The 22,006-nt window shown below is 46.7% G+C and overlaps 1 protein-coding gene across 2 annotated transcripts in view; it reads left to right on the top strand.

The window, feature by feature from the left end:
* The window catches only part of SCD5 (stearoyl-CoA desaturase 5), a 38,303-nt gene that overhangs the window by 8,424 nt on the left and 7,873 nt on the right, over positions 1–22,006 (top strand). For both annotated transcript variants that reach the window (XM_075149881.1, XM_075149880.1), the window contains exon 2: positions 18,626–18,756. In XM_075149881.1, the coding sequence (XP_075005982.1) occupies positions 18,626–18,756 (131 nt within the window). The remainder of the gene's footprint in view (positions 1–18,625; positions 18,757–22,006) is intronic.

Raw genomic sequence — 22,006 nt, 5'->3', positions numbered from 1 at the left:
TTCTTGGCCTGGCTATTTGGCTCTGTTCTTTGGCTGACTTCGTATTTTTGAGTGTTTCATATCCTCCCCAACCCAGCCTCACTGTAATGCCTCTGTGCCCATGGGATCCCGCTGTGTCAGTGGAAGGGGTTGCAGTGTTTGGTTGCTCCTGCCCTTTGCATCTGAGTAGTTCACAGGATGTATTCTATCATGGCCACGCAGCTGGATCTGTGAAGTGACTTCTGCCCAGGCCCTTAGGTGGCATTTCAGAAGCAAGGGAGAAGGCACCTGGAAGGGGTTTGCGCTGCTCTACCCAGCAGTTGCTGCAGTCCAGGGCTGGGGTGGACATACAAGCTCGCTGTGCCCTCCTGGACACCCAAGAGCTTGGAGAGAAGCTGGAGGCCAGGGTGAGACAAGATGTTTCTGAGGCTTATTTCATATTCTTCGTAAATGGAGGGGGAGGAGCTGGGATGCAGAAGGGCTGCAGCTCATGTAGAGAAGTGCTTGGGCAGAGCAGCAAAAGCGGGTCCTGATGGGAAAGACTGGAAATAGGTTCTCTGAGCCCTGGCAGCACGTGGGGTGGAGGGAGAGCAGTCCTGGGCTCCCGCTTGATGTCTGTTGCTCTCTTTAGGTGATCCTTCAGGCAGGGCCACTACCAGGGCACTGGAGAAGGCGTTGGGTAACAGCACAGGTTGGAAATGACAGCACGTCTTATGAAAATGTCAGAAACTCCATATTTTATAGGGGATTGAGGTTATAAAAAGGGGTTTTGCCTTTTAATAATTTTTTTGGCCAGCACCATGAGGTTATAACTTCTTTCCAGTATGCATTTGGCTGTAGGTGTGGAAAACAGAACCTTTATAGTCAACTGAAGCAATCAGTTGTAATGGTGGTCATAGGCGATCATTTTCATTCTGAGCTGCTCCTTCCCCTGCTGCAGTCGGTTGGACTCAGCTGCAGTGAGGCCGGCATGCAAGTGTGGCCAGACCTCCTCGCAGGAGCCATAGCAAGGCTCTCCTTGTTTTCCATTGGCTTTGGCTCCTAGCTTTGATGCAGAGGGATAGACTTGTGTGCTTGAGTTGGCCGAAAACTACGGGGCCGCTATTCAGCAGGCAGATGAAAGCTGGCCTCCTTATGCAGTGTATACACAGGTGGTGGTGGGGAAGTGTGTGGGGGGAAATAGGAAAAAACATCTTGCTGGGTAGGTGGAGGCGGAGACCAGGTGTGTGGGCCTTCTCCCTGTGCCAGAGCTCACTGCAGGAGCAGAGCTGGGCTGGGCTAAGGCTGTTTGGGCTGGAGGGGTGCAGTGAGTAGTCATTCAGAGAGCATGTTGAGCTATCATCCGGTAAGTGCCCCCCGGAGAGCTGACAGCATCAGCCTGCATGCTGGAGACAAAGGTGTCCTCCTCTCCCTTGGCACCATCCTCTAACCTGACGAGTCTGGGTAACTGACTTGCCTGCCTCGTGTTCGGCTGGATGCAAAAGGCTTGTGTCTTCTAATTTTAATGAGGTGTAGCACTTGCAGCCCAACTCTGAGGCTCAAATTGCCAGAAGGAGAGAAAACTGGGAGAGGCCATTTTTTGCAACAGGTTTTTCTCTGAGCTCTGTTTGGTTTTGGAAAGGGGAGGAAAAGGTGTAGGAGCTGACAGCATACAGGTGAAGCAGGCACAAAGCATCTGGGCAAGATGCAGTGATGCAGAGGGATGGCAACATCATCCGGAGTCTGAAGTCCTGAGAAGTCAAAACTATCACAGCTCTGCTTCAGCAGCCGTTGGCTGGCCTGGGAGGGCACTGGGTCAGAGCAGGGTCTGTCCTGTGCAATGGATCCTGTTCAGCGGTGAGCTGGGACAAAGGTGCTGCTGCGTCCCCAGGGAATTGTGCCTGGAGGCCCAGCAGTTCAGAAAGGGATCACTCCCTGTTAAACCCTGCTCCTTTCCTGTGCCCTATGCCTAGAGATCATAAAAGACGGAAGATTTCAGTTTGCCTAAATCACAAGTACGTAGCACGCCACGTCTTTGTTTCTAGTAGTCGAGAAGCTGCTGTTCCCTGGCTCTCTGCTTTGGGTGGTCTGGCCAGCGTGCACAGCGTGAGCAGCGGGATGAAGCCAATCCCCCGCCATGTACCCAGCTGCGTACAGGGCAAGCTTTGGCCGGTGATGAGCAGGGGTGCTAAATAATTAATCCTTCCTTGAGGCAGAGCTGCCTGCTGAATGCAGGACTCTGGAGTGCCATGCTAATGGCTTAACTGCACTATTTCTTTGCTCCGTCCTTGAAAAAAGAGACAAAATTGGCATTAATTCTTTCTTGGCATTTGTAGAGCACTTAAAAACCACTAGAGCCCTAGCCAGCGTGCGAATTGAGGACAGCAGTGAGGTCACTGGGGGAGAAGTGAAATCTGCCCATGGTTTTGTGATGATGCAGGATTCAGCTGAGCTGAGAGAGGCTCCACATAAGCATCAAAAATTTCAGAGAAACCAGAGCATCTTCCAGCCTTCTCTTTTGATCTAAAAATATATATAAACTGTTCAGCATCTTAAGGCAATCTTCAGTTGCTGGGAATCTGTATTTGCTTTCTAGGGGAATTTTAGCATTCGCTGGAATACTTGCTGTCAGCCACGATTTCCATTGCTCCATTGGCTTTATTTATGTCACATTGGCTGCACTTGTCAATGTGAACGTTTCTGCTATTCCAACTGGAACAAAGTCTTTTGTATACTCAGCCAAAAGGGCTGGCTCTGGGGAATGTTCCTGAAAATGCATATGCAGGCATGAGCATCCAGGCAGAGACAGCCTGGATTTCATGAGCTGGTGATGGCAGGGCCAAGAGGATGCGACAGATGGCTTCTCCTGGAGCTCCTCCACCGTGGTACAGAGCGGCAGGAGAAGGGCCTTGTCTGAACTCATCTTCTCTGCAGCTCTAAAACTCTGCTTCCCCTTTGCCTTTGATGTGCTTCCTCTTATCTCTTTCTCTCTTGGTTCAATTTAGAGTAGCTCAGACAATGTGTAGATCTAATTTTAGATGAACCCGCTTCTGGCCTGAGATTTCACACGTTTGGTCTTCACAAGAATGCACGGCTCCCCATGAGAGCTGGCATGTGCTATATGGTGGGCGGCTCAGGGAATTGGTGCTGCTGCACGCCAGTGCTTTTTAAGTCTCAGTTGCTAGTTTGAATCCAGCCCAAGGTGCTTTTGATGCCAGCCTTTGATAGTTAGCAGGGCTCAGCAAACAGTGGGTTGGCCAGTTGACTCTGTCTGCTAGCAGAGAAGTGTTTCTTTCCCAGAGACCCCAGGGTCAGAGCACTAATTCAACATTTCTTCTTGGCAGCAATTTAGGGACTAAGGTGGAAAATTTCTCCCTCCTTAGTAAATGTAGTTCCAGGTCAGGAAATGAGGCTTTTTTGGTAGGATGATGTGGATTAAGTGCTGTGTTAGTGCTCCTCATGTCTGTCTGCTGTGGAGGAAGAGATCTCCAAGGTTGACCTAGAGGGTGACAGAAGTAGAGATGTGTACTGGAGACTTGATATCTAATCTAGATCTAATAATGCTGCATGTTGACCCTGGCCCTCCCACCAATGCAGTGCGTGACATCAACCAGCGTTTTTAAATGAGATGTTTGGATAGACCAAGTGTTGGTCTAATTTGGCATAGGAAAACTTTTCTTTCTGAAGGCAGACTCGGCATTTTAAGAAAGTATATCCTAAAACTTGGTGTTACCTAATGATAGCGCAAAAAAGTGTTGTGGTACCAGGCACCACGAAATTATTGGCAGCAGTTCTGGTCTGAGCCCTGATGTTGAATCAGGAGAGAATCTTCCACTGCTGTCTGTGTGTGTAGTGAAGTGGAGGATCTCTGAGGTGTTCAGAAGAGGCCAAGCATGGTGCAGCTACTGAAATGGCTGGCAGTGCCGCCCTGAATTTCAGTGGGAATGGAGTTAGGCACCACTCAACACTACTGGAAGTGCTTTCCCTGGTTTGGTCAGATTAGCTGATGTGGTTCGTTAGTCCTAAATCTGCCACTGAATAAAGGCAAAAACCCACAAGTGAGGAATAGAAGACAGATGCAGGATATGCAGATGTAATTTAATTTTTAGGAAGGAAAAAATCCTAACCGTAAGATGCAGAAGTGTTACATATTTATGGCGATCACTCAGCTTTGCGATGCTCGCTTTGTGCTTGAGCAACTCCCTGTTTCTATTTCTCATGCAGTTCTTGTAGCTTGATGGAAGACCTTGGGTTTTATGCGTTCGGTTATTAAAATTCCTTAGCAAGCAATTTTAATCTGGCTGAATAAGCAGAGGTAAAATGCTAGTGTGGAAATGGGCAAATGTTGCATGTCCATGCCTTTTATTTTTTTAATCCTCGAATCAAGTTGTGGTATCCCTTTATATACAGGGATGAAAAAAAATGGCCTGTGCTGAGATGAAAATTTCTTGCCAGGCTTTGTCACACAGAGGTTTGCTAGAGACTTTGCTGGCTACTCCAGCTGTGGAGAGAGTATTTCCACCACATGGTGTCATGTCTCAAGATGTCTTCATCATGCAACAGCATTTTTAAGGTCAGTTGTTTTCAGCTGCCCTATTGTTGAAGAGGTAACAGATGTCTACAGGTGAAGCACAGCCCTTGTGTTTGTTAATTTTTCTTCCCCAAGCAAAAGATGTGGTTTCTCGGCCATTAGTGTCACTAGAATTCATGTCGTCTTAAGAAATTACTCTCTCCTGTATCCGTGGGATCTTGCCTCCCAATCCTTGAACTGCTAGAGGCACAGTGTGCGTGCAAAAATGTATAAGCCTTTGCTGAATGTAACTTCAAGCACTCCCACCTGGGGCTGGGAATGCGTCAGATCTTGTAGGCTAAACAGTGTTGGGAATGTCATCGCCCAGCAGTGATCTGCCCTCCAGCAGAACGAGGGTGCTGTATGCTTCTGAAGCTGTCCTCAAAATGATGGCAGTAGGAGAGCTAAGGTTTTTCCACGATAGCAACTGAAAGCCGAAGACATCGCTCAAGGAACAGCTCCCTGAGCAGGTATAAAATAATGCTACAGGTTTGTTGTGAGCAGGGCTTTGCATCAGGGGGCTGGCAGGAAGCGGCTGTGGGCAGAGGCTGTGACACAAAGCTCAGGAGAAAGACAACCGCAACCAGAAATCAGATGGACTCCAACAAGAGGTTCAAAGAGGGTGTGTTTTTGTGGCTGCAGTATGCAGATTTCTTCTACCCTGTTTCTCACCACAGTGGGCGCACTGGATGTTTTTCTGGTCCGTGTTTCATTTTTGGTGCTCCTGGCTTTCTTTGCTGGCTTGTGATCTTTCCGCCTGCCAGAGCCGCTGCTGAGTGGTATGCCGCAGAGAGACAGAGGAAGCACTCAGCAGTCTGAAGAGATATCTGGCAGCCCCAGCTGGGGGTCCCCTACCTGTTGACTGGAGGCCATGGGAACATGGCAGCTGCCAAAATCGGAGTTAGGCCTATAGCTGTCAGTGATAGTGGCCAGTCCTAGGAGAGAGCGATGCTCCTGCAGCTTGTTCTGAGCTCTCTGCACTGGGCTTTCACCAGTGCAGGAGTAAATGGGGCTGATGTTCTCAAAACGAGACATAAAACCAAGGCCCTGACCCTTGGTGGCTATCTTGATCCAAGATCTGTCACCCTCCTGGTAAGACCAAGTGTGATAACAACTCTGGGACTTGGTAATTACTTTCCACATACTCTGTGCAAAATGCCACATCTTTAAGTCCACCAGTATGCAGGCACTGCTAGTGCAACAGTAACTGGGCTGTGTTGACTTTTCCCCCCTTTTTAAATTTTTTTTTCTTTTTTTTTTTTTTTTTGTCTCCTCTGAATAGCAACTCCTCTTACCCCTGTTGGGAAAAAGTGTTGGGCTAGGTGAGCCACTGTTCTGATCTTGTAAGGCATGTCATCTGTCTTGTTTGGAGTGGCCAGCACTTTCCCCCACATGTTTTTCCCCATCATTGTTACTGGTGAGACAGAGGTGGTCTGGGAGTTCCTGCCCTGCTTCCTGGCACTTGATGTAGGACATCCCCATGCTGGCTGACCTAAGATTTGTAGTCACTTGACTTAAAACTGAGTCAGTGATTTTCTGCATCAGGACCAGAGAAACATTTGTTGCATTGCGTAACATGCAAAAGAGCTCAAATGTTCACAAAACTTGCCTAGTCCCAAAGTCTGTTTGGAAAATGAGGCTGTGGTGGGATTTGTGTTTGGTACAACTCACCTAGACCAAACCGCGAGGATGACGGCTCTCCAGGCTTGTTTCAGGTTCAAAGTAATCACCTTGCTCTGTGTCCTGCTTCCGGCTGGGACAGAGTTAACTTTCTTCCCAGTAGCTTGGGGGGTGTGCTGTGTTTTGGGTTTGATATGAGAGGAGCGTTGATGGCCCATTGATGCTTTGGTTGTTGCTGGGTGGTGCTTGCACCGGGGACTTTTTGTTTCTCTTTTCAGCCTTCCATGCCCTGCCAACTGCAGGGGAACCTGTGGAGGGGGGAGCACAGCTGGGGTGGTTGACCCAGCTGGCCAATGGGGTATTCTATACCATGTGACATCAGGCTCAGTATGAAAACCAGGGGGGGAAAGCTGGAGGCGGGGCTCTCTCGTGGTTTGCGGCAGGCGGTCAGCCGGTGGTGAGCAGTTGCATTGTGCATCGCCTGCTTTGTGTATTCTGTTATTGTCAATGTTATCATTATTATTATTACTGTTCTACTTTGTTTTATTTCCATTACTAAAATGTTTTTACCTCAACCCGCGAGTTTTTCTACTTGTGCCCTCCTGATTCTGTCCCCCATCCTACCGGAGGTGGGGGGGTGAGTGACTGGCTGCGTGGTGTTTAGTTGCTGGCTGGGGTTAAACTGTGACAGTCCTTTTTGGTGCCCAGCATGGGGCATGAAGGGTTGAGATAACCCAGATTAACTAGAGCGTATTAAGGAATTTATATCTGTTAACAGTTGCCGGTCACAATATTGATTCATCTGTTCTCAATATTAATTTATCTGATTTGCACCATGCTCTTGTTTTTGCTGTACCTGTTAAAGACTGGAGTTGGGTTTTGTAGTCTGCTGTGCTCTGCAGTGATTAGTGATGTTTTGCCTGGGAGATTTGTTATTAAAACACTGGCATTGGGGGTTATTTGGTATTTGGGATTTGTAATGAAGCCCTTACTGTATTTTGGGTACCACCTCATGGAGATCATTAGCAATTACACCTCTTCTTCTGAGAGGTTTTTTATGGAGGAAATAGAGAATGGCACCCTCGCTACCTTCCTCTATGATGTCGTCTCCTTCATTAAAATAACATGTCAGTACATCCCTGGGTAGTTAAGATAAATCTATTGATATTCCCTGGGAATATTGTTTTGGTTTTGTCCAAGGTTAGTAAGCACAGCTCCTCCGGGCACCCCAACTGCCAGTGCTGGACTGGATGTTCAAAGGGAGGGTCCCCTCTACACATCATGCAACCGATGCTACGTGGAGTAAGTGGGTCGCGCTGATCACACAACGGGCCCGAATAGGAAACCCCAGTTGCCCAGGAATCTTGGAGGTGATCACGAACTCGCCAGAAGGCAAAGATTTCAGAATATCCCCAGAGGAGGAGGTGATGTGTGCTGAAGAGGCCCCACTGTATAATAAAGTACCAGAAAACGAGAAGCAATATGCCCTGTTCACGGATGGGTCCTGTCGTCTTGAAGGAAAGCATCAGAGATGGAAGGCTGCTATATGGAGTCCTATACGCCAAGTCACAGAAACCGCTGAAGGAGAAGGTGAATTGAGTCAGTTTGCAGAGGTGAAAGCCATCCAGCTGGCTTTAGATATTGAATGAGAAAAATGGCCAGTACTTTATCTCTATACTGACTCATGGATGGTGGCAAATGCCCTGTGGGGGTGGTTGCAGCAGTGGAAGCAGAACAACTGGCAGCGCAGAGGTAAACCCATCTGGGCTGCCACGTTGTGGCAAGATATTGCTGCCCGGGTAGAGAACCTGGTTGTAAAAGTACGTCACGTAGATGCTCACGTACCCAAGACTTGGGCCAGTGAAGAACATCAAAACAACCAGCAGGTGGATCAGGCTGCTAAGATTGAAGTGGCTCAGGTGGATCTGGACTGGCAACATAAGGGTGAACTGTTTTTGGCTCGGTGGGCCCATGACACTTCAGGCCATCAAGGAAGAGATGCAACATATAGATGGGCTCGTGATCGAGGGGTGGACTTGACCATGGACACTATTGCCCAGGTTATCCATGAATGTGAAACATGCGCTGCAATCAAGCAAGCCAAGCGAGTAAAGCCTCTTTGATATGGAAGGACGATGGTTGAAATATAAATATGGGGAGGCTTGGCAGATTGATTGTATCACACTCCCACAAACCCGCCAAGGCAAGCGCTATGTGCTCACCATGGTGGAAGTAACCACAGGATGGCTGGAAACATATCCCGTGCCCCATGCCACCGCCCGGAACACCATCCTGGGCCTTGAAAAGCAAGTCCTATGGCGACATGGCACCCCAGAAAGAATTGAGTCAGACAACGGGACTCATTTCTGAAACACCCTCATAGATACCTGGGCCAAAGAGCATGGCATTGAGTGGGTCTATCACATCCCCTGTCATGCACCTGCCTCCGGGAAAATTGAATAATACGATGGACTGCCAAAGACAACACTGAGAGCAATGGATGGTGGGACATTCAAACACTGGGATACACATTTGGCAAAAGCCACCTGGTTAGTCAACAGGAGGGGATCTGTCACTCGAGCTGGTCCTGCCCAATCAAAACCCTTGCGTGCTATAGAGGGGGATAAAGTCCCTGTCGTGCACATAAAAAATATGCTGGGGAGGACAGGAATGTGCCATGTCTCGGGCAAGGGAAAACCCATTCTTGGGATTGCTTTTGCTCAAGGACCTGGGTGCACTTGGTGGGTAATGTCAAAGGATGGGGAAGTCTGGTGTGTACCTCAAGGGGATTTGATTTTGGGTGAAAAGAGCCAATGAACTGAATTCTATGATGTTAATTGCTATATAATACTGTATGTCATCACTTCTATGGTTATTATATGTCATATCAATGGTATTGCAGTAAGAATCACCGAGATTAATGAAGAATGAACTCTGATGAAACGGAGCAAAATGGAACCATGACAGAACCGGACGAGCGCAGTGATAATGGAACCAGAACTGGCCTCGGCATGCAACAATCCAACACCACACATCATCTCTTCTGCCCTGTAAGACTGTTATGACAGATGGAGCCCAAAGTCATGGACTAAATGAACTCAATGGACATTCTAGGGGGATGGCCCATAAGGGAATAATATCTCTATGTGTATATATCAAAAGGCAGGAAAAGTAGTGGTGATTAATTGGAATGTATTGGAAAATGTGAGAACTGGGCATGACGTAGATGGTATAGAATAAGGGCTGGATACTGTCCTGGTTCTGACTGGGACAGAGTTAACTGTCTTCCCAGTAGCTGGGGCGAGTGCTGTGTTTTGGGTTTGTGTCTTGGTTTAACCTGGCAGGCAGCCAAATACCACGCAGCTGCTCGCTCAGTCTCCCCCCTCAGTGGGACGGGGAGAGAATCGGAAGGGTAAGAGTGAGAAAAACTTGTGAGTTGAGATAAAGACAGTTTAATAGAACAGAAAAGGGAAAATAATAATAATAATGATAGAATATACAAAGTGAGTGATGCACAATGCAATTGCTCACAACCCACGCTGACCTATAACCAAGTAGCGATCGCTACTTCCTGGAACATGCCTCCCATTCATATACTGAGCATGACATCACAGGGTATGGAATACCCCGCTGGCCAGCTGGGCCAGCTGTCCCGGCTATGCTCCCTCCCATCTTGTGCACCTTGTGCTCTTGGCAGAGCATGGGAGCTTTCCTTGACTAGGAGTGAACTTAGCAACAGGTGAAAACATCAGTGTGTTATCAACATTCTTCTCATACTAAATCCAAAACACAGCACTAAGAAGAAATTTAACTCTATCCCAGCCAAAACCAGGACAGTGTGGTATGAGAGGAGCATTGATGGCGCATTGATGCTTTGATTGTTGTTGGGTGGTGCTTGCACCAGGGACTTTTCGGACTCCCATGCTCTGCCAAGTGCAGGGGAAGCTGGCGAGAGGAGCATAGCTGGGATGGTTGACCCAGCTGGCCAATGGAGTATTCTATACCATGTGACGTCATGCTCAGTACAAAAACTAGGGGAGGAGGAGGGGGGGCTCTCTCGCGTTCGCGACACATGGTCAGTGAGCAGTTGCATTGTGCATTACCTGCTTTGTATATTCTGTTGTTGTTGTTATCATTGTTATTATTGCTGATCTACTTTGGTTTATTTGCATTATTAAACTTTTTTATCTCAACCTGCGAGTTTTTCTACTGTGCCCTCCTGATTCTCTCCCCTATCCTACCGGGGGGTGGGAGGGGTGGGCAGGGGTGAGCAAGCGGCTGCGTGGTGTTTAGTTGCTGGCTGGGGTTAAACCATGACACTATGGTTGAATGTAGTGTCTAAATCCCTTACTTCTGCAAGGGACTGTGAAGTTTGTAGTCATGTTTGAGAGAGATGCCAGCAGTGGGACTGGCAAGGGCTGATTCCCTTCCCTGCTCCCAGCCCTGCTATCCCTCGTCTCCTCGCCACCCCTGCACAGGCAGGGTTTTCAGGCACTGGGTGTGAGTTGGTGCCAGGCTCTGCATGTTGCCACCCTATGGGAACGGTCGTGTGACATTATTCTGTATTTTAAATATGTTTTATATATTGACAGTAGTGCCATTGTGAATGTGCAATTGATTTTGTTTCACCGCTACTATTTTTATGTCTGGTGGTTTGTCCCTCAGAGATAATTGCGATTTGCTCCATGTAACTAGGTTATGTCTGACATTGGTAATGTGCGGATATTTGCTATCCAACGCAGCGTCTCCTTGTAATCTGTGCCTAAGAAGGATGTCCAGTCATCTCATCTCTTTCAGGAGCCACATTGTTTGTTCGGATGTGCAGAGTGAACGCAGTGCTTGTTGGGCTTCTTGTTTTGGTTGATTTGGTTTTTTTATAACCAGATAAAAGTCAAAAGCAATGTGGAATCCGCTGGATTCACAAACAGTAAATATATATCATGTTTCTAACATGGTCCCAGGTTTCAAAAACGGAAGAGGTTCTAATTTTGATATTCAGCATACAACAGAGTTGAAATTTTTTGGGGGAGAGGTCTGCTCCAATTTAAGCAACCACTTAGAAAAGAGAATGATTTCCTGATGTCTGTCTAGTAGTTACAGACTGTGGCATTATCTCCCCATATCTTCATAAAAGGTCAGTCCCCTGGACACTCAGGTTTTCAGAAGAGCTTGACACTGGGCATAGTAAAGGTTTTCTGGAAATCCAGCCATGGGGATAACGAGCTGTTCTGCAACAGATGGCTGAAATGTTTTATGCTGTTGATCTCCCATCCCATCCATTTTTAAACGATTTGCCTGGTATAGTTTTCATTGCTTCTCTCTGACAGTGAGATGATACCTCTGTGCCTGCTGTTCAAAATCACGCTGATGTCTTGCTGCCTTATCATATTGCACGCTGAGAATATTTTATGAGCTGTTGGTGATCCTCCTTGGAGGCTCTGCTTCCCCAAGCATCTCATCCTCGTTGCAGATCCCTGTCTGTAGTTATCGCCCCCTGAACCACATTACTTCGCTTTTTCTATCCCAGCAGATCTTTATTTTGAGCCTTACTTTCTCTGTTTCTGCATGGATCCTTTTGTGTTTCTTAGCACTCTCACTGCTGGTCCAAATTTAACATCATCTGCAGTTGTAATTAATATGCTGTTTGCCTTTGTTTCAGGTCATTAATAAGTATGTTGAATAAAAATCTTCTGCCTATTGATTCTGGCATGTTTCCATAAATAGCATCTGTGCACAAGCATAGTGTACTTGGAAGCCTAGCAACGTGCCGTCTCCCTGTTTGCACGGTAGTTTAACCTCATGTATCTTTTCTCTTTTGCATCTTTTCCCTGTCCTTGTGCACTCGTTCTCTGTTTTGTCCTTTTGCACAGACTTACTTGTTTTTTTCCTCTTCCCCCTCTTCCTCTTTGTTCCCTCTCTTAAATGCTTCTCCCACTGCTCCAGTTCAGAAGCATTTTGCTTAAGATGTGCTTTATCGAGTGAGCTCCTGTCAGACCTTATGCTTCTGCAGGGCTCCAGCGGTGAGTGTGTGCTACCTGCCCAGGGGAGTGATGTGTTGGGGCCCCGCTCACCATGGAGGTATTTCACACCAATTTACTCCATTAAGGTGTGGTTTGTGTATTGCAGAGCTTGCAGAGGGGATGTTCGAGACAATGGAAGAAGGAAGTAAAATTCCTATATTTGAGAGTAATTCTGCCTTGAGGTCTTGAGAAAGAGTAGGGAGAAGCAAGGAGGAACCCACTTAAAACCTCTGCTCTGCTGGATTAAATCATCCTTCTTTGAAACAGATCCCAGTTTACCATCCAGTCAAAGGCAGCTCTGGGCTTAGTGTTTGAGTTGTGCAGAGCCCAGAGCTCTTGGCACAGGCTCTGCTGTTTCAGGTACTTGCACCCAGGTCTCAGACTTCTCCTGGACCTGCAGCAAGCCCTAAACCTCCCTGCAGCGTTTTGGGTCTTAATTGGGATGGCAGTTAGAGCTGTTGGCTGGGGACAGTTGTCTTGTATGTGTTGGGGGTAGAGCTCTGGCCCTGGCAGAGGGCTCTGGCCAGTGCTGCAGCCGGGCTGCCTGTACTCAAGGATCCAGCCGGTGGGGCGATGAGGTCAGAACTACCTCCTGGGCCTTTCTGCACAGCTGTGGGCACGCTCCTGGCTGCGATGGGCACCTGGATGGGCATAGCTGAGGATGTCTGTGGGCATGTCTGTGACCATTACTGTAAAAGGAGGTCCAGAGGCTACGCTTCTAGGGAATTGTCCTGAAGCCAGCATGTTCAGATAAATGGGAGAAGAGTGGGCTTGACCAAAGCTAAAGCTGCTATAACCATTGCTTTGAACAGACAGCAATTCAAAGCAAACTATAGCCAGCTGAAATCATCTAAAACTATGTAAACTTGGGGCTCCACCACCTGTCCAAGCCAAGCTAGCTATTGCTCTGGGGAGCAGCAGGCATGGCACACAGCATTCCCACACCATCCTAGGGGCTAGGGAAGATAATTCAGCTCTTGTTCTGAGTAAGTTCTCAAAAGAAACAATTTTACAGTAGCAGAAGCAGGAGTAAAGGCCCAAGAGGGCCCCGCAGACCTGTGGAGCTCCTTGCCATGCAATGCCACAATATCCAGGAAGTGCAGAGGTATGTGAGGATGACATGTGTCTAATAACATGGGTATCATCATTAACAGAGTAGATCTGAACTCTTACACTGAACATGGTAATTGGGAGCTGATGCTGAGAACGAGTTGCTTTTGGGTCCATGTGTGGCAGGCATAAGGCAGACCGCAGAGCCGTGGAGTCAGCGCTGTGATGCGTTCCCAGCCCAGTGGCATACTTCAGCTCCATGCCAGGCAGATGGCTCCCTGCCAGCAGCTCAGTGAAGCAGATGCTCTGTGCTGCCTTCAGTCCATGACTGAGGCAAAACTGAATAAACGATCGGAAAATGGCTTGAAAGAATCTTTCTCCTCTCCCTCTGGCTTTAGTATGAAACTGTGAGCTGCACCGCTCTAGCTTGCTTTTCACAACACCAGAAATACCAGCCTTAAACCCACCATCTTTCACAGATCTGTTCATTGACTGCTCTGTTTCCTCTCTAATCCCAGGTCTCTCCAGACAGCTTTTTCTGCTGTGTTAGCTTTTGCTTTTTCATTTTTTTTCCTCTTGAAGTCCTCATTCCACTATTTTCTTTTTTTTTCCTTTCTTTCTTTTATTTTGGTATTAGCATGACACAACCTTTTTTCAGGTGGCTTCAGAGCTCCTGCTCAGGCTGCTGTACTGTTGGCGGAAATCCCATGGCCTGGCTCTCTTAGACATTGGCCCTGCCTGCCCAGCAGCTCTGTGTGCTCCATCCCCAGGCTTGTGGCTAGTGAGTTCTCAGCCACCCTTTTCTAGCTCCATCTTCCTTATCCCTAAAGCACCTCTCATTTCACAAGCAGCCCTCTCTGTGCAGTCAGTGCTGGGGCTGGCTTGGCCTCCCGGTGAGGACAGTTCCGTGGAAATGCCTCTTGGCCTCATAGCTGGGCATCTTGGAGATGCTGCCAACTTGCTGTTCTTCCTTCACATCCATCATCAATGGCTGCTGACAACCTCCTCCACTACGTTCCAACAGAGCCCTCTTCCAAGCTGTGCTCCTGCCAGCCCTGCAGCAACAGTTGAGGGGAGGAAAAGCAGTATATTATTCCTCCTCAACAAGATGGTCATCTGTGTTCTGAATTCAGAGTCTCTCGTACTTGTGGTGGTCCATGATCGCGAGGAAGCCAATATATACGGATAGCATAGCTCAGTCTTCCGTCTATAGGTTAAGTTTGAAATGCTGCATTTTCCTTGTGAGTGTGATTTTGCTTTGGTACGTCAGCCTGGTTGCAGAATTAGCTCACTAAAACATGCAGAAGACTAATCTGGCTATTTTAGCAGCTTCCTCTTTGTACATTAGGTACCTCACTAAATTAAAAAGAACTGTATCGTTAACTGTTTGGATTCCAGATTGTTTATTGGTACTTTTCATGTATTTTTCTTTTTTTTCCCTTTTTTTGGCAATAACTGTGTTTTTTACTCTTTATTACTTAGGAGACCTGTTTAGTTACAGGTCTAAGAGGGAGTTTTCGGTATAAGGGCTGAAACATTCCCAGAAAGAAACTAACATAAATTATGAACGCATAATTAATATAAAATCAGATGGTTTATAGTCTGATTTTTGGTTTGAGTTCATAATTTATTCTGCAAAGGAAAGCTTGAGACCTATATTTACACAGCAAATATTTGTCATCTTGGCTATTTATACATTGGGAATTAGTGGCCAAGTAATATTTTTAGGCACCCTAATTCCTGTAAGAACCATAGAAATCTGATACCACTGTACAGTGCATTTGTCTGACAGGATTTGTTTCTGCTCTGGTCACCAAACTCCTAAGTAATTTTTTTTTGTTGGTTTCTTTCTGGGAATGTTTCAGCCCTAAGGATTTTTATTAGGAAAATTCCTCCTCTACAAAGCCAAAAAATAGGCACGTTGCACAGCTATAAGCCCCAGCCGTTTTAGCTTGATCACTGTGGTATTGGCTGGGGCTGGCAAGTCACAGGAGGGCTGGAGAGGGCAGGAGAACAGAGCTTGTGGTTGTGGCCCAGGGAAGACCTGGGAAAGCGCCATTTGATCAGGGCAGCATGTTTCTGGGAGGCTCTGAGGGTATTTCCTCAGTCTGGTGCTCATTCTCAGTTGACCTTTCTGCCTCTCTGCTTGTGGAGCCATGCAGGCGAGAGCCAGGTTGTTCCCAACCATGGCCATTGGGAGAGCCTGGCGTGCCGGCTGCCCCCTGTGAAACAGGCGTCCCCCTCCTTTTGCTGGGGCACAACACCAGTCAGTCCCTGTCCTGAAGTACAGCTGAGCTTGCTTGCTCGTGGTTGATAGCTGGAGACATGCTGCCTGCGAGGCTGCCTATGCAGCCACAGGACTCCTGCAGAAATGTTTCAGATAAATCCTCCTCCCATTTATAGCCCAGGGCTTCCCGGGAAGCATGATCTGGGAATGATGCTGGGAGGGGGCCTGGGCTGGGAGGTGCTGTTCAAAGGTATGGACACAGGGTGGCACGTAGACCTTAGGGCTGCCCCCAGACTCCCAAAATACTGTTGTCCATTCTGCTGCAATGCTGATGGTGTGGAGTGGGCTGAATGAAAGGGTCTCTGTTAAGCTGAGCTCTATAAAAGCTGAATCATCAAGTGGCATAAATCCCTTGTATTCAGTGCAGCTATTTCATTTGGTCTGTATGTTACCTACCACTCAGCCTCTTTCTTGCACTGGACAGAGAAGGAAGGCGAAATCAACCTTAATGTTGCATATGTCTTGTTCTACCCACTTATCTTTAATTCCAGTTTTAAGCAATTGATCATGATTAAGATGGATAGATGCCTTGAGAAGCACTTGGTCAACTAAATGATCTGTTGCTTTGAAGTGGGAGAAAAGCCCCTCTTTGTGCTTTAAGGAAGCAAAGAGACTGCTGAAGACAGATTTCAGCCCCTGTGATTAGCATGAGGTTAACCAGTCATAAAGCCCACAGACAGTATGTTCTTGTAATGATTCAGGACTATAACCTTAATATTTTTATGTTAGCTGGATAATGTCAGTATTCTGTGTGTCACAGATCTGTTCCCACGATTACAGTCATTTGAGCGATTTGGAAGGCCTTATTTAGTGATATTTCTGCACAGCTCAACATCACGTACAGAAAATGACAGGATAGGTTCTCCCTAATTTCATAGAAGTCCGAGTCCTTGCACTGACAAGGCATGTGCAAGAACTGCAAGACTGCAGCAGAGACTGGAGTGTGAGTTGTTGTGGTGTCAGCATTTTTACTGATCTGAGAGTAATCTGTAAATTAAACAAAATCTGTAAATAATGTGCAGAGAGGATGCATGATTTTTAGTTCATTTCTGTACCTCCCTTCAGGAAGCAGGCAGAAGTCTGAACGTGGCGATAGTCTTCAGCACACTGGACTAAACTGCACAGATGAGCCTTTTCTGGGAGTAGCTTGAACGCTGCAGCCTGCTGAAAAGGAGAATTGCCTTTTCGGTGATGGTGTCCAAAGCGGGTTTTAGAGATGCATCATCTTTACTAGGACCATTCTGACTCTATTTGTCTGTTGCATTTTGTGAGAAAGGCTTTGGTTTGCTGTGTAAGAGATGACAGGAATTTGGGCCATGTACATAACGTGAAACAGTTTGGGTAAATCTCGTTTTGGTGGGTCCACAGTGGAGTGGATAAGGTGCATTTACTCCTTCAGTCCGCAGGGGTGACAATCAACATGAACTATTGTTGCTGTTATTTTACCAAATATCTTTCTATTATATTTTCTCTTAGATGTTGTAATTTCAAGCACTGTGAGTTGGGAGTTGATAGAGGGACACAGCAGACACCCACCTACATATACATATTTTTGTTTTCTTTTTGCAAAGATGTTTTACATTACAGACTGGGAAAAGCTGATTGTGAATTGCTTTCTAGCCACTGCATGTCTAACAGGGTTCCCTGCTGGACAGACTGTTGTGCAGACACAAGTAGAAAACCCCCTTTTGGGGATAGGGTTTTCCCTTTTTGTTCCAGTAACTCTAGGTATTCGAAATAGGCTGTTTTAACCAATACATGCCTGTGTGTGTAGGGTGGCAGGGAGCCCTGGCTAAACAGCACATCACTTCAGACCATGCAAACTCATTTGAGGTTGTCCTGTAATATTCTTATTTAAATTCACTCTTGTTTTAATTTTACACTTGTAAAATGAGCCTGTACCCTTTAGGCACAGTATGAAAAATCAACACCTATGAGAGGGAGACATATATATCATGACAGCTGGGTAGCTTGAATGTGAGTAGTTTTAAGTGGTCCAGTTTATTTGGGACTTATATAATACTTTCCTCCTAGCTATTCCCATTTTCCCTCCAGTCTCTCTCCAAAAGGAGGAACAGCTCTAACGCACTGTTCTTCCAACCCATTCCCATAGTCCCCTCTTTTGTTGCAAGTCAAAACAACTCTGGCTATGGATCGATCATCCATCACACAGGAATTGAAAGACACTAGAGACAAAAACAGCGAGCACATCGAAGGAGAAGCAATCAGTGCACAGATGCGTGGCTCGAGCAGGCAGGCCTGGGTCCACTGTCTCGTTCTGCTGCCCCACACAGCCATTCCCCCTGCCACTGAAAATGCGAGGTTAACCGGCTGGAGCATGTGTGAGCGTGGCCCCTGCTGAAAGAAGAACCAGAGAGTTACTGATGGTGGTCGGTGGGAGTATTATTTTAAGCATGGGGGTACACTGCAGGACGCATGTGCTTGGGCTATGTGTCTAGCCTAGAGCCAATGTGGTGAGTAAGGAACAGACCTGCTCCCGTGCTGTGTTGGCCATCTGAAAAAATGCTCAAAACAAGTTTACTTGGCCAATTTTTTAATTAAGGGGAGGAAAAGCAGTTCCTGAAACTGAGGGAGATAGTGAATGCTCCTCTTCCTGGCGCAATTTTATTACCGAGTCATGAGCTCCCAATGATAAGAGAAGTTTTTATTGTGGAAACTCTGACACAGCTTGTATCTTTAGGGCTGGCACATGATGCTCTTAAACTAGCTGACGGATCGGACCTGTCTGGAGGAGGCTGGCAATGTCCTGTTAGAAGAGTTGTTGCTACTCTTCTGATACGAGTGATGAACTTTCACTCCACTGTACTTAGCGAAAGCACACTGCATAAACACGTCATGGCATGGTGCTTCAGTGCTGCCAAACTCTCCTGAACAACGCACTGGCTAAATGGGGAGGGATGGGAAGTGGAATCACATGTCCCTGGGGCCACAGGGTAGAGGTGAGCTGAGAACTTCACCTCCTGTCTGCCCAGCCTCATCTTCGGAGTGACCCTGCAGGCGTCGGCAGGCAGGGGCAAGGATCATCTTTACATCAAAGCAAGCAAAAATAATGGCAGTTGGCCCCTGGCACATCCTGTGTTTTGTTTTTGTGTCTTTCAGCATATTTCTGTTTCCTGATGACGGCCCTGGGCGTGACGGCTGGTGCACATCGCCTGTGGAGCCACCGTTCCTACAAAGCCAAGCTGCCTTTGCGGATCTTTCTGGCTGCAGCTAACTCCATGGCTTTCCAGGTGGGGTTGTGGTTGCCCATCCAGCTTCTTGGCCTCCAGGGAGCTTTCTCTCCTGTGCAGTGATGCCCTCAGCTTAGAGACAGCAAAAGAAAAAAAAAATATTGGCAGAAAGACATTTGCTGATAACACACTCTGCTGGCTCAGGGGATGCAGAGCCTCTCTCACCACCCATGTAACAGTATGCATTAGGCAGTCCAGGAGCAGTAATTACTTAAGGACCAAGTTGAACATGCCCAGATCAGGGGCTCAGCACCACAGCAGCCTATTTGTGGCACAGGTCAGGTCCCACACTTCACAGGACAACGTGGAAACTTTTGTAAGGGCCAACTTGATGCAAATGTGTCTGCGTAATCAAGTCTCTTTGTCCATCCAGGCAGTTGGAGATTTTGACATGCCCAGAAAGGAGAGCAAGCATCCTTTCACAATCTTAATTTATCTCTGTTTTGTGCAGCATTTTTCACCAGTAAAATTTAAATACATTTGCAAAGAAGTGTGTTACTAGCTCTGTACTGCCTATCAGTAAAGGCAATCTTAGACCTCAAAAATATTTGTGTAACACCCAGCTGGTGGTAGGAGTTAGCCCAGAACCAGGATCTTCTCAGTGTGAATTTAGTTACTCCTTTGGCTGTTCAAAATAGAGATATGAACCTGTACTAACATTAAACTTATCAAGCTTGGCTGCCGTAACCCCTTGTGGCACCGAGTACCATGTGTGTGGTGTGCCTTGAGTTTTCAGCTTTTTCTCTTCAGTCTGTTTGGTTGACTTCTTGTTCATGTACCTTGACAGAGGATGAAAAGAGTCCCTTTATCCTCTTCTGTACTGTTCATTTATCATCTCTGATTTATCTTTTCTTTTTTTTTTTTTTAAGGTGGAAAGAATTAATCTTGTTAATCCCTCTAGACATTACAAAGAACACAATGCTTTTGCTTGAATATGGGAATGTGTCCATTTTGACTATAACCTTCCTTTATTCTGAGCCATAATCCAGCTGCTTTGTGCTGCTTGGTTCCTCGCAGAGTTTTACAAGCCCTTTGCTCAGTGTGTTAAACAACTGTTCTGAGTTTTGAGAACACCCTGGTACTGTCCTCCTGTTTTACAGCCGATCTTATCTTTCATAAATAATTTAAATTAATGTGTCAAGCTGGTTGCAGTGAGCCTGCACGTTGGGATTTCTTTGCGTTCTGCTCCCTTGTTGCTACGGATTTTGCTCTCAGCTGCGTTGGCCTCATCACTGCTTTTGGCTGAGGATATGGTGTGATTCTGAGGCAGGGAAGTACTTCAAAGTAGCTTCAAGCCACCTTTGTGCCCTTCATATTGGAAAGAAAATGAAAGGCCAAATCACCCACTCTAAGTTTTAAGTAGTCTGAAGCCTGTTCCTAGTTACAGTGACATCCATTGCCTGCTAAAGGCTGTTATCACCACCACAAGCAGACAGTGAATGAGTTTTCAGGTCCATCTCCCTCATGTTGGCTTTGGGAGGAAGAGGTAGCATGGAGATACCTACAGCATCCCTGGATGCTGAATATTGAGGAAATATTCAGACTTCTTGAAGGGCAGGGGAAACTCTGCTGAAGAGTTTTAACTTGATGCTGCATGGGCTGTGACGTGCTGTATTTCCTCTGAAATACCATCAGATGCAGCCATTTTTGCCCTGTTGCCCGCTGCCTTTTTTTATGATTGGAGCATGCTGAGCTGTGTTTCTTCTCTCCATCTAGAGTGAAGCTCTCACCATTTTGAAAGACTCTGCTTCTTGCTGTTACGTGTCTGTTTCAGAAATAGGTAATACCTGGCTTATGTCTACTTGATCTCCTAGTGTTTAAGTTTCAGCATCTCAGTTGGGATGTGCTGATGTCTCCTCTGCTAACTGCATTGTACTGTTGCTCCTGACCATCTCTGTGAAACAAGCTGTGTTGTTCAGCTGAGGTTGTGCTGTGAGCATTTGCACACAGCAACAGTGTTTGTATGGAAATTCGTGTCAGCACATCGAGGTTGTTACATAGCCCAATTTGTTGTCATCTTTCAGTCTGCAGGTTTATTAAGGGACCTGCTAATGAAACCTCATGTCTGCATCACTGTCACAGCATGATGCTGTCGCTCTCTGCTTTGGAAGGGATTTCACTCCTGTGTTTACCTGAAACTTGATAGAGTGATGTGTTCCTGAAAAATGGTTGCTATTAATACGCTCGGAGCATATTTACACGTGCTATGCTCCAGTTCTTGGTGTATTTATTGCCAACAGTTCTGGCCTCTGGCCTTTATTTCCTCTTAGCTTTTATGTTTTTTAATTAGATGCAATTCAGTTGTTTCACAGCTCCCTAACCCTTTCATCTAGGGAATCATGTTTTTGCCAGCCCTTCAGGTGTTTGCTGTGGTATGAAAAGCCAAGTTAATGTCTCACAGTATCGTTGCTTTGGCCTGGTTATCTGCTGTCCCACAAATAATTTTATCAAGTGCTCTTGTGACAAACTGATCAACAGTCTCACTTGAAAAATTATTTCTGGTTAAGAAAGAGGACCTTTCCTAGGTGTGCTTCTTGCATAACCCTGTTTCATTTTTAAATGACTTAATCTTGGCATTTTCCAGTCGTCTGGGTATTCCCACTGAAGCCACTTAAAGCAGTGTAGAGGCTTTCATTCCCTTTGATTTCTCTGCAGGAAAAAAATAAGATGGCAGCAAGGTAAAGATCTCCCCTTGTTCTCACTGAGGAGTTTGGTGACTTCCTTTGCTTCACTCAGTTAACTTTGTTCTCTTGTGCAATGGGATAGTTAAGGTGTGACATACTGGAGCACGGGTAAAGGGCTGATCTTTATATTGCCTCCTCTCAATGGCTTACATGAGTTAGTGCTGCAGAAAAATGTTCCCCTGGTCCCCTACTCCCAGCCCACTCCCAGCGTCACCGCAGCAATGGCGTGACAACAGTACAGGGCTGAGCGCAACTGAGTGCAATGGAGCTGAGATTTTTCCGGGGCTTTTGTTTTTCGCTTGTCCCTTGTGGGCTCTTGCAGACAGAGAGCATCTCTGCAAGACTGAAATTGGACATGGAGGCATTTGAGCTGGATTCTGTAGCTGCTCTTTGCAGTTGTTCCTGGAGTCCCTTCAGCAGCACGGGTGGCCTCAGTGCTTTCTCTCAAATGTTGGCAGCTGAAAGAAAGAGCAATGATTTCTGTGATGCTTTCAGCATAGGGCTTTTGTCTCACAAAACACAGATATATACAGTTGTCATTAGCCTGGGCTTAGTGTGTCCTGCAG

Source organism: Calonectris borealis, chromosome 4 (genome assembly GCF_964195595.1).
Source record: "Calonectris borealis chromosome 4, bCalBor7.hap1.2, whole genome shotgun sequence".
NCBI lineage: Eukaryota > Metazoa > Chordata > Aves > Procellariiformes > Procellariidae > Calonectris > Calonectris borealis.
The sequence above is the reverse complement of the archived record's forward strand: the minus strand, read 5'-3'. Positions and strand labels throughout refer to the sequence as shown.